General features: G+C 47.3%; 1 protein-coding gene across 7 annotated transcripts in view; it reads right to left on the reverse strand.

Annotated features, from left to right (window-relative positions):
- PC (pyruvate carboxylase) overlaps nucleotides 1-12,572 on the reverse strand; it is a 250,399-nt gene that overhangs the window by 191,480 nt on the left and 46,347 nt on the right. Inside the window, exon 1 of one of the 7 annotated variants that reach the window (XM_081892243.1) lies at nucleotides 10,703-10,880. The exons of 4 other annotated variants lie outside the window; for them this stretch is intronic. Coding sequence is in view for 1 of the 3 variants with exons in the window: in XM_081892238.1 (XP_081748364.1) it covers nucleotides 2,139-2,180 (42 nt within the window). In the remaining 2 variants the exon portion in view is untranslated. Of the gene's footprint in view, nucleotides 1-2,138; nucleotides 2,191-10,653; nucleotides 10,676-10,702; nucleotides 10,881-12,572 lie in introns of those variants that run through there. 2 more of the 7 variants (XM_081892244.1, XM_081892238.1) reach the window with 2 other exon arrangements.

A 12,572-nucleotide genomic window follows, 5' to 3' on the forward strand; every position in this document is an offset into this window, starting at 1 on the left:
CACTGAGCCATGGCACTTTATGGGGTTTCAGCACATCTCATATGAGCGAAGGGAGGGTTGAGGTTGGGAAAGAGCCTGTTGTGAGGGAGCAACCAAATCTCCCCCAAATCTGCCCAGAGCGACAGCCCCCTCAGGCCCCCCCACTATGCCAGTGATTCAAATCCCCACTTAGCCAGTGGGCCAGTCACAACCTCTCAGTCTCACCTACCTCACAGGGTTGTTGTAAGGATAGCAAAGAGGAGGAGAACCATGTGAAAACCAGGCAATAACCTGGAGATCCTCTAGGTGGGATAGAAATGTAATCAATCAATCTATCTATCTATCTATCTATCTATCTATCTATCTATCTATCTATCAACCAACCAACCAACTAGTTCAATACTGTCAACAGTGACTGCCAACAGCTCTCCAGGGTTTCAGGCAGGGGGTTTCTCTCCTGCCCAGCCTGGAGACACCTGGGATTGAATCTGTGACCTTTAGCATGCAAGCAGATGCTCTGCCACTGAGCTAGTGGTCTGATCCAGCAGCCAGGCTTTTCCAACACCAGGCAAACCTCGGATGCCAGAGGGGTGGCTGGATAAGATCCCACTTAGTCAGAAGGCTGGACTTGAGCTCCACTCCCCATAACTAGCAGGAGCAGAGTTGTGCAGAGAGGCTCAATTTGCATAATTTATGCATACTAAAACATTAAGGTTCCGCCGGCACATAATTTTTACAGCCCCCGCAGACACATAGCCCCCAACTACACACGGAGTGGGCGGAACAGGACGAACTCAGGGAGGGAAGGCAGCCAGCGTGCAAATCTAACTGAGCTCCACGGGCACGCTTGTTTGCGGTGATTCATTTGAACCGCAGTTTTCGGGATTTCCAAACTACCTGGAAGCCAAGGCGTTTAAACAAAAGCAAATTCAATCCTCTCTGCCCCCTCCTTCCCAACACCACACCGCAAGCCGTGTGTCTAATGTGCCATTTGGAGACCGAGGGACCCGTCTCTTCGCAGTCAAAGCGATGGCGGCACGTCCTGCTCGGCTCTTAACACATCCGTCTGCCATCCCCTAAACCCTCTCCTCTTATGCACGCGCAATTGAGCAGAACACAGCTTCCATTTAGAAACCCTCTTTCCTGGCTGTTGTCCTGCCCCTTGGTGACAGTGGTGGCTGTGGAGGGGACTTGTCTGTACATGCCAATGAGCTGATTAGAAGCACAACAGGGGAGTAGAGGGCGAGGGAAGCAGGCCCCTGGGCCAGCCCTGCCGCATATAACCCCACTGCTGGCTGGATGACTGTTTGCAGTACAGCCCACTACCCTCCAAATTAACCATCCAGGTCTGTTCTGATCTCTGCCAGTCACTCTCTGGCAAATTAGAACTAGGGCGCTTGCAGGTCCCAGCTGCCACGATGAGGAAAGCCACACCACCGCAAGGCTGTATAAAGGCTACCTGCCTGAGCGTGTCGCTTTAAGGGTCTGCGGCGGAGCTGAGCAGGTGCTCCAGCTTACATAGGTTGGGCTGCAGTTCCCGGACAGATGCTTCCAAATGACCAGCATTAGCAAACTGGCCATTCTGCTAAATCTGCTCCAAGAAAGGCTCTCCTGCTCAAAAGGAGGGATGGGGCAGGCGAGGGGAAGCAAAAAGTGTAGCATACACTCTGGTCTGCAGGATGGGGAGAAAGAGAAAGGTACAGCTAGTTAGCAGCCCAGGGTAATGCTATTCTGCAGGCAAATAAAGAAAGGATTGGAGGCAGGATTATTTCACAAAGAAAAAGAATCCAGACCTTTGTTTGTGCAGGAAACCAACTTAACTGCAGCAGAAAGTGGCTGCCGAGTGATGCCAACGATTTTACAACTTATAAAGTCACTCTCTATGCTCTTGGCAGCTAGGAAGATAAGGACAAAGAATTTAGATAAGTTAGCCGTTAATTGTAAAGAGGACTTGGAGATCTAATTCACACAATCCATATGCGACTCCCCTCTATTTTATCTGTCCTTGTAAGAAAGGTTTCTGTTAGATTCGGTTGTGGTTTTGTTGTATATTTAGTTATGGATGATGTCACGGCCATTGGCTAGCACAATGGAAGTTTGATTTGAAAAATAATTCTACACTATGAATTTTAAAAATGCGTATGTTAGGGCTGAGGCACCTTCTCCCAAATGCCTCCCTCAGGCAATATTCTGGGTGCCATGTCAAAGGACGGAAAAGCAGTCACTTAAGGGCAGAGAGAGAAAGCAGCACTGCTTCACTTGCCCTCAGTGACATCAGCATGCAGTCATCAGACAGGCTGCGCTTTACTGTGACATCATCCCACAGGCATCCTGGTTGGCAAGAAACTTCACAGAATCATAGAATTGTAGAGTTGGAAGGGTCATCTAGTCCAACCCCTTGCCATGCAGTAATCTTTTGCCCAAGACCCTGAGAGTGAGTGTCTCATGGTCTACCAGCTGAGCTATCCCAGCAATAAAGTTGGCTATGATAGCAAAAACCCTGGTGGTTGTGCTCTACCTCCACAGTCAGAGGTGGTATGTTGTTGAGAATCAGTTACAAGAAACCACAGGAGAGGGAGACTTGCTGTGGCACTAAGGCCTGGCACATGGACATCTTGTTGGCCACTGTGAGAACAGGATGCTGGACTAGAAGGACCACTGACTTAACCCAGCAGGCTCCTCTTAGGAGAACAGATCTCCTGGGTGAGCACCACTGAAACGGGAACTTGCCAAAGGCAGGCTCTCATTTATTTTAGGATCACTATCCTAATGGATCATGGCTGAGGAGAAGTTTCTCTTGAGCTGCGCCCACTCAGCGGCCAAGAGGTCTTGGGGCCAGGCATGCTGCCATCAATGCTCCCAGTTTCCTTGAGCCATATTCTGAATAGCAACACTATCTGATCCAACCTTCATAAGATAGATGACTGTTTTGTTTTGGCTGGACACTGAGAGAAAAGGATGCTGGAATAGATGGGCCCCTGGCCTGATCCAGCAGCGAGACTCCTCTTACATTCTTATGTTGTGATAGGGTGTTCCCCAACTTGGTGCCCTCCCAATGTTGCTGCATCACAACTCCCACTGTCCCTATCCACAGATCGTACTGGCTAAGACTAGTAATCAGAGTCCAGCAACATCTGGAGAGTCCCAGGATGGGGGACACTGATGTACATCATTGTCATCGCAACAACATCCTGTTCACCGCATGGTTTAGTAATAGCTGTAACTATTCCCAGGGTGTGAAACAACCCTGCTTTTAAAAAAAGAATTGGTGATAGTAAAACAGCAGGAGACAGGGGTCCCAAAAAATAATAATCACCATTTGCAGCGTTTATGCGTGTGTTTGTGGGACAAAATACTACAGATTCCCCCCCAAAGCCACTGCTTTTGCTTCCCAAATCGTTGTCTATTTGATGCATAAGCAACCATCAATTCTGAAAATGCCCCCTTTCCCCTCCCTCTATTTTTCTTGCATGTCTATAATTATTATTAGGTTATAAGCCTCCATACTGTCCACCTGTAATTTATTTATTTTTTAGTTATGGTGGAACACTGGGCCTAAAAATGAAATGGAGAGGAAGTGCTTCTTCATGCAGTGCACAGTTAAACTATGGGACTCAATTCCAACAGGAGGCTGTGTTGGCCACCAAGTTGTACTGTTTTAAAAGAGGATGGGGCAAATTCATGAAGAGGGTTGTCGATGGCTAGTAGCCATTTTGGCTATGCTGTTGCACTTCAGTTGGAGGCAGCAATGATGCTGGATACCAGCTCCTGGAAACTACAGGAGGGGAGAGGGCTCTTGTGCTCCAATCCTGCTTGTGAGTTTCCCACAGGCATCTGGTTGGCCCCTGTGAGAATAAGACACTGGACTATATGAGTCCCCTTTGACCTGATTCATCAGGCTCATCTTATGTTCTTGGGGTGGGGATCAATAATGAAGAAGAAGAAGAGTTTGGATTTGATATCCCGCCTTTCACTCCCTTTAAGGAGTCTCAAAGCGGCTAACATTCTCCTTTCCCTTCCTCCCCCACAACAAACACTCTGTGAGGTGAGTGGGGCTGAGAGACTTCACAGAAGTGTGACTGGCCCAAGGTCACCCAGCAGCTGCATGTGGAGGAGCGGAGACACGAACCCGGTTCCCCAGATTAGAGACTACCGCTCTTAACCACTACACCACACTGGCTCTCAATGTCAGCTGATCCAGCTTAAGGCGGTCATGCACAGGAGGAGGAAGAAGAAAGGAGGGCTCTTCTCCCTTCCACAAAGGGAAAATTTTAACAGGCTTTGTTCCTGAAGGTCTCTGAAAGAGCAAATAAATCTTGCACAAGCCAAGTACACAACCTTCCAAATTCTGCAACAGATTTCAAAACTTACCCTTTCCTCCATTTGGCCCCAAACCAGAAAAACGGCATCACTTAAACCCTTCTGAACCTTTCTCATTTACAAGAAAGGACTAAGTGATAAGCTACAGAAAGAGGGCTCTCCCCACCTCCTGGAGAAGCACAACCCTGTTTGGTTTGTCCCATATAACTGGGTTCAAGGAAGGAGGACAAAAGGGTTGCCTAATGCCAAAGACGCCTTGGAGCAAACTCGGGAGTTGGGTCAGCTTCTCCACAGGGCCAGCCCTGCCCTGAGACAGGGTGAAGCTGTGGCCTCAGGTGGCAGATACTGAGAGTCGGGGTGTGGATAGAGCTGTGTATGCCTGTTCCGAACCTCCCTAAGCTAGGCCACATGTACACCATACATGTGGCACCATACATTTAAAGCACCATGACAGCACTTTGAGCAGTCACGGCTACCCCCAAGAATTCTGGGAACTGTTTGTTAAGGGTGCTGAGCGTTGTACAAAGACCTCTATTTACACACACACACACACACACACACACGGATACAATTATAAAATCCTAGAATTGTAGAGTTGGAAGGTGCTCCAAGGATAACCTAGTCCAACGCCCTGCAATGCAGAAAACTCTACTAAAACATCCATGATGTTGCATGACCAACTCTGTGTCCACAGACTTTTAGCATGTCACTGCAAACAGCTATTAAAATGCAAGAATTCTTCATGTGTCATCACCCTTTTGTATTACTCCTTTCACCTGTGGCATTATCAGCAGCAGCAGCAGCTTCCCATGAGCACAATTATGTGGCAAGAATGGCAGGGATGGCTGTGAAAAGGAGGCCTTAATCTGTAGCGTCTCCTTGAACTTATTCTGTGAGAAGCATGAAGAAGCTGTTCAAAGACTGCCTGTTTTCAACAGCACAAAAAAGCCGCTCTGTAGAGGTCCTGTGTTTATCAGGCAACATTCATTCCGCCAGATCACCTCCGTTTTCCCAAAGTGATTTTCATTCCTCTTCACAGGGGACTCCAGGAACTGTGGCAGCAGGAGGGGAACAGGGGTCTCCTAGCAACTCTCAGCACCCTTAACAGGATTCAGCTCCAGAATCCTTGGGGGGAAGCCGGGACTCTTGAAAGTGGTATGACAGCTCTTCAAATATGTGGTGTGAATGTGGTCACTGTCTCCTGCCCTCTGGTGTATTGGAGGAAGCTGAAGTAACATCCACCTGCCAGCCTGGTCATCTTCCATCCCTGTAATGGGGAAAGTCGCCATCTTATCCTTGGCCTCAGGCGGCATAATTTCTTGGGCCATCCCTGCACAGATGACTTGTCTCACAGAACAAAAAGCTGACAAAGAGAAGTGACGTTTTCTTCAATGAGCTACCAAGATGTTATCTTCTGGAAGCAAGCTTTGCCATCACAAATAGCCCTTATCCTTCCTGCCCGCCCACCTACCACACATCCAAAATATGCTTAACAACGTCAGTAAAAATACAAAAGAAGAAGAAGAAACTCCACAGAGGATTCAACGTGATAGAAATAGATGTTCTGAGACATGTTTTGCCTTGCAATTATTATTCTAGCATAATAATTATCATCCAGCTGGGAATCAGGCAAGTGGGATGACACCTCAATACAAAGGCAACTGGAAATGGCTACCTGCCAACATGGCCAAGGTTTGAAGAACTAACATAAGGCCCAGCAGGACCCAAGCACAAGAGCTCTCTCCCCAACTGAGGGTTTCAGATTCAAAAGGATTACTGCCTCTAACCATGAAAACAGAGCAGAGCCACTGTGCCTAGTAGCCATTGATGGCCTTCTCTAACATGAATTTGTCTAATCCTATTTTAAAACCACCCAAGTTGGTGGCCATCACTGCCTCCTGTGGGAGCGAGTGAAGAACTTTCTTTTACCTGCCCTGAATCTTCCAACATGCAGTTTCATTGCACATCCCTAAGTTTCAGCGTGATGTCAGAGGCAGAACTTCTCTCTATCCGCTTCCTCTGTGCCAGGCATTATTTTGCAAACTTCCACCACATCGCCTCTTACTCTCCTTTTCTCTAAACTGAGAAGTCCCAAATGCTACAACTTTTCCGCATAGGAGAGTCGCTCCACCTGCTTGATAATTTCGGTTGCCTTTTTCTGAACCTGTTCTGAATACATGGACTACAAATCTAAATAACAAATGCAATTTTGTCCCCCGCAGTCTGAAGCAGGGTAGCCCTCTCTACTGCCTTGTCCTGCAAAACATGCAGGCACAGGGACAGTCAACAAGTGAATAGCACACACGTTTCAGGTTTATGTACTGAACAAAGTGGCACACTTTGATCTTACAGCCTCAGCTTGTAGGCAGCCAATAACATGAGGATCACAATATTGGCTTAAGAACCAACGGCATCACTTGGGAGATGACAAACTATGTCAGTTGCCAAAACAGGAGTTTGGGAGATATATCAAGGTACTGTGCTTTGCCCCACATGACCTCATGCAATACACCGTTGCCAGCCTGGTGCTCTCCAGTTGTTTTGGACTACAATTCCCATCAGCCCTGGGCCAGCATGGCCATTTTGGGCTCCAGCTCACATCAGCCCCAGGCAACAGGGCTGCCCATATTGTCATAACAGGAGAGGAGTATGGATGCACAGGAATGATTTAACAAGAAAAATGATACAGTACAGCTACAAGCAAAATAATTTAAGCATGAAAGATGAGGGGCAATTTTTTAGAGCAAACAGAGAAGATTCAAAACACAGCACTTCCAAGGTTTTCTGTTGTTTTGTTTTTTTCCAAAAAGCTAGGTGGAAACGGAGCCAAGGGATAGTGCAGGGTCAGTTGGCGTAACACTGTCAAAAGTCCCCCCAGCTGGAATCTCAATAGGTAGTCCTAGACAAGGCCCCCTCCTTTCTCAGCCTCAACTCCTCCATCTACAATATGGGAATAAAGTTGCTGACCTCTTTTGCAGGGTCATCATAACAATTACTAAGAAAAAGCAGCTGAAAAGTGTAAGAGGATCGTTGCTGGATCAGGCCAAAGGCCCATCCTAGCCCAACATCCTGTTCCTAAAGTGGCCAAGCAGATGCCTCAACTGGGAAGCCTGCATGCAGGACTGGAGTCCAAGAGTATTCTCCCCACCTGTGATTCCCAGCAACTGGTATTCAGAGGCACACTAACTCCCAACAGTAGAGGCAGAACGTAGCCACTGTAGCTTGCAGCCCTGGATAGCCTTCTGCTCCATGCATTTGTCCAATCTTATTTAAAGCCTCCCACAGTCGAAGGCAGCAATGCATCTGAATACCATCTGATGGAAACCACAGAAGGGGAGATTTGCTCTTGCGCTCAGGTCTTGCTTGTGAGTTTCCCATTGGGACATCTAGTTGTCCCCTGCGAGAACAGGATGCTGGATGAGATGGGCCATTGGCCTGATCCAGCAGGCTCTTCTTAACTTCTTATGTTCCAGGCAGGATGCAAAAACAGCAGCGACAAAAACAGCACATCCCTTACACAAGATAAGTGGGATCCCTTCCTCCTTTGATGCAGAGGGTATTTTTTAGAGACGCGTGCCCTCCTACCCACACAGGTGCTTCTAACACCTTTCTGATTGAGTCAGAAACAGAAAGAGAGAGAGCACGACTTAAAACTTCAAACAAAACAATTATCCAGGTTATGTGTAAAGTCACTCAGCAGCTGCTGCAGCAGCAACCCCCCACCCCCGCAAATCTCTCTTCAAGAAGACAATATTGCTCCAAGCTTTCTCCTGTCCCACTTCGGCACGTTCTAAGCTGAAAAAACTGAAGCACTGGTGCTTTTATGGATCAGAAGAGGGACTTGGGAGGATAACACCACTGATAGCGATGGCTCATTTTTCTCATGACTGTGTACCCAGCCTGCCTTGATGCAGCCCCTACCTGCACTATATATTTAAAGCAGTATCGTGCCACTTTCAACAGTCACAGCTTCTCCCAAAGAATTCTGGGTACTGTAGTTTGTTAAGTGTGCTGAGAGTTGTTAGGAGGCCCCAATTCCCGCTACAGAGCTACAGTTTAACTATCTATCCATCTTCACAGAGAACTCTGGGAACTATAGCTCTGAGAAGTGAATAGGGATCTTCTAGCAACTCTCAGCAAACTACAAACCTACAATGCCATGGCTGTTTAAAGTTGTATGATACTGCTTTAAATGTGTAGTGCAGATGAGGCCTCCATCTCCCATCAGCCCCCAGCCAGAATAGCCAATGGTCAAAGATAATGGAATTTGGAGTTCAACAACATCTGGAGGGCATCACAATATGGAATCTCCAAGCACTATAATATCAAGCCAAGAAGATAGCTGTCTGACCCATTATGTTTGCTAAACAGAACCTACGTGGCCAGGGGCACTATGCCTCAGGGACCTGGGGAGAAACAAGAAGGAATGGTCATTGCATCCTTGCTGTGGCCCGTGAGCTTCTCAAAAATATCTACTTGCCCTTGTTGGAAATCCTGGACTCATACAAAGGTCTGAGCGAATGCATGGGAAATTGCTCTAAAACTGTCTAAATCAGGAATAATTAGTGGGAGCTGTGACAAAAGGTTGCTGCATGGGGTGCCCCTGTGCAGGATTCCTCCCAGCCAAGTGCACTCTCGTCCAAGCATTCCATTCCACACACACTTACCCAACAGCCAATCAGCATTCTGTGGGTCACTGAGCATGCTCACTTATCACCAGATTGCTGTTGGCTTCCCTCCCTGCTTAGGAATTTTCCCCCTACCCCACCCACATATCTATTGTACTTCTGAAAATGCTGGGGTTCCCCCAAACTTCCCAATACTTACTTGTGTGTGTGTGTGTGCTTTGTTTTGGCCATATAAGCACCCACACTCACAGAATCATAGAATTTGTAGAATTAGAAGAGACCTAAAGAGTCATCTAGCCCAACCCCTTGAAATACAGGAATCACAGTTGCAGCTGTGGACTTCAGAAACACAGGAAAGGGTGACAAGTAAATGCAAATTCTGCAGTAAATCTCAGAATACTCAGTGTTAGGGATGCAGAACTGGTGGGGGGCTGTTACCCCCATATGCTGTTTATGGGGTTTCCCAGAGGAATCTGACTAGTTAGAATTCTGGACCCGTCCAGCATGGCAGTTCTTAAGAACATGAGAGGCTTGGACTGAGATTTGGGTGGCCCTGGGTAACTGCTTCTCTCATCTGATTATAATTGCAAAGCACCTCAAGGGCCTCTGGCAAAATTATTTCTTCTAAAAGTAACTAAATCACAGCCAACTTTCATGAAAAAGGTATGACCTCTTGCGGGGGGGGGGGGAGCGCTTCCACTAAGCTGGTGGCCAAATTGCATCTCTTCAGGGGGGTTTTTTGGTCCAACTCCCATTCAGCATAAGTTGGCTGAACACAGGGAACCCTTCACAGCGCAGCTTTGCATCTTATCAAACCAACGCAGAGCTTCATAAAAGATTATGAGTGACGCAGAGACCAAAGAAAGAGTAATGATTCGTTTATTCTCTCGAAGATTCAGGGTAACCCAGCCAAAGGGAACCATGATTGGCAGGGTATTCAGGACAGATAAAAGCCTAAGTATTTATTCACGTAATGCATAATCAGCTTATGGAATTCATTGCCACTAGATGCTGGAATATTCACTAACCTAGATGTCGTTAAGGAACTGTTAGGCAACAATGCAGGTGAGGGTGAGGAAAGTGAAAAGGGATACAGAATTTGCTTTTTCTGCTATCAAGGACCATAGCTCAGTGGCATGCAGAAGATTCCAGGTTCAATCCCCAATGGCATCTCCGGCTAGGGCTGGGAGAGACTCCTGCCTGAAACCCTGGAGAGCCATTGCTAGTCAGTGTAGACAATACTGAGGAAGACAGGCCAATGGCCTCACTCAGTATAAGGCAGCTTCCTAAATCTTGCAGTCATCCTATGATGTTGGCTTGCAGTAGCTTTGAAGAAGATGGAAGTGAGCACACCAGTGTGAATTTAACCCCAGAGGCATAGGGTGCTCCTTTCCACCAAGTCAGACAACCAGTCCATCTAGCCCAGTTTTGCCTACACTGACTGGCGGTCGCTCTCTAGGGTTTCAGGCAGTCCCAAAGACAGGGAGGTTAAACCTGGGGTCTACTGAACACAAGGCAAGCGCTCTACCACCAAGCTGGGGTCCTCAGAGGTCCAGCAGCAGCTATCGGTCACATAGAACCTCCATGTTCAAAGGCAATGTACCTCAGAATACAAACTGCTGAGGACAAACAGCACAGGAGGCCTCTTGCTTATGTGCCCTGCCTCTCCGTTTTCCCAATGCGCCACCTTGGACCCAAGAGACCCACTGTGGTTTGGCCTACTCACGTTCTCAAGACCCCTTCCTTCAAAGCGAGAAACTGCAAATCCTGCGCACCCTACGATGCCTTGAAGAACAAAAAGCAGCCCATGTGGGTCTCTCAACGGAAAATCCGAAAGATACTTCAGCCCTCTGTTTGTGTGTCTCTCTCCGGACTGCAGGCAGAATCCCAGACACGGAAGGACCTGATGAGACTCCCGAACTTTGGCAGCAGTTGGCCAATAGATAAACAAAGGCTGATACTGCAGGAGGCGAGCTGGGATCAGCTACCTAGGGACGAACGCAATCGGTGGTGGTCGGGAGGGTCTTAACCCCTTTGAAAAGGGTTATCAGCTCAGATCATTTATCTCTCTTTCCACCAAACACTTAAGTTTGCAAAGTTCAAGATAACCTTCAGAAGATTCATTTTTTGTTCAGAGGAGAAAGCACTGCGAAGTGCAGGATAACTTTAATCTGCTTATCGACACAAAAGGAAGCACACAGGCAGGCTATGCTGCTCTCAAAGTGGCATCAGCCTACTCCCCAATCTTCCAATCCTAGGCTTCAAAACTTCCAGCATTTCCAGGTCGGGCACAACCCTTCAGCATGCCAGCTGCACAAAAGTAGATTTGGGGGCCAGCCCGCTTTTCCCACCGGGGTGCAATTCAGAGGAGTTACATGTTCTAAGGAGAAACCAAAATTGCTCATTGCTCCCTCGGCTTTGCTCAATAGGTCAACAATATTTCTCTGAAATCCTATGGAGGTTATGGTACATTACACCTTTTGCCCACCCCCTGGTCTGCTCCACCACCACCATCTAACCTACCAAAGCATCAGACTGACTGTAAAAAAATAAAATAAAAAATAAAAAAATAAAAAATAAAATAAAAAATAAAAAATCATAGAATTGTAGAGTTAGAAGGATCATCTAGTCCAACCCCCTGCAATGCAGGAATCTAATCTAAAGCATCCATGACGCATGGCCACCCATCTAGCTCAGTGTTGTCCACACTGACTTGCAGCAGCTTTCCAGGATTTCAGGGAGGGAACTCTCCCAGCCCTACCAGGAGATGCCATTGGGGATTGAACCTGGGATGCTCTACCACTAAGCTACAGCCCTTCCCTAAAAGAAAAAGAAAAAGCCTAGCCCTTGTGGTTCTGAATAAAGGACTTATTTTAATAGGAATATAAGAAGCCACCTTATACTGAATCAGACCATTGGTCCATACAGATCAGTATTGTCTACAGTGACTGGCAGCAGGTTCTCCAGGGATTCAGGCAGGAGCCTCTCTCTCCCAGCCCTATCCAGGGATTGAACCCAGCATGCAAAGCAGATTGCTCTGCTACTGAGCTATGGCCCTTTACTGACATTCTCAAATGCAAACACAACAACTGCCAAGCAAAAACAACAACCCAGACACAGATTGTGCTAGCTGAGGCGGATGGGAGCTGTAGTCCAAAAACATCTGAAGGGCATCAGGCTGGTCTTGACTGCATACAACTCAGGCTGACAACACATACTGGACTGGATATGAAACATTATTGGAAATCGATGGTAGCATTTCATTCTTTATACCTACCACCCTGCCAGAACAAATCATGTGCAGTCCAGGGGTGTAACACCAGATACCTCAGTGTTAGTAAAGAAGGTCAAGGGACACCTCCCAGCTTCACACCTTCCATGGTCCACTAAACCCTCCAACACTCTGCCATTATGTGTTGCATTTTCCCGCCAACCCGGTAATGCAAGAATATCAATTTTGCATGGATAATTCTTGGTACACCTCCCACCTTCTGGGTATCTCAATTTTAGCTGTGACCAAGAAGAAGACTATCAAGCCCTTGGTACCAGCACTGCCAATGGAGTAGATTCAACCTCAGATCCTGAGCAAAGTGACCCAAAATCTCCTCCTGACCCAATCCCCATCGAGCTCTACTAAGTCATACA

Source organism: Podarcis melisellensis (assembly GCF_964234715.1).
Source record: "Podarcis melisellensis genome assembly, chromosome: 16".
Taxonomy (NCBI): domain Eukaryota; kingdom Metazoa; phylum Chordata; class Lepidosauria; order Squamata; family Lacertidae; genus Podarcis; species Podarcis melisellensis.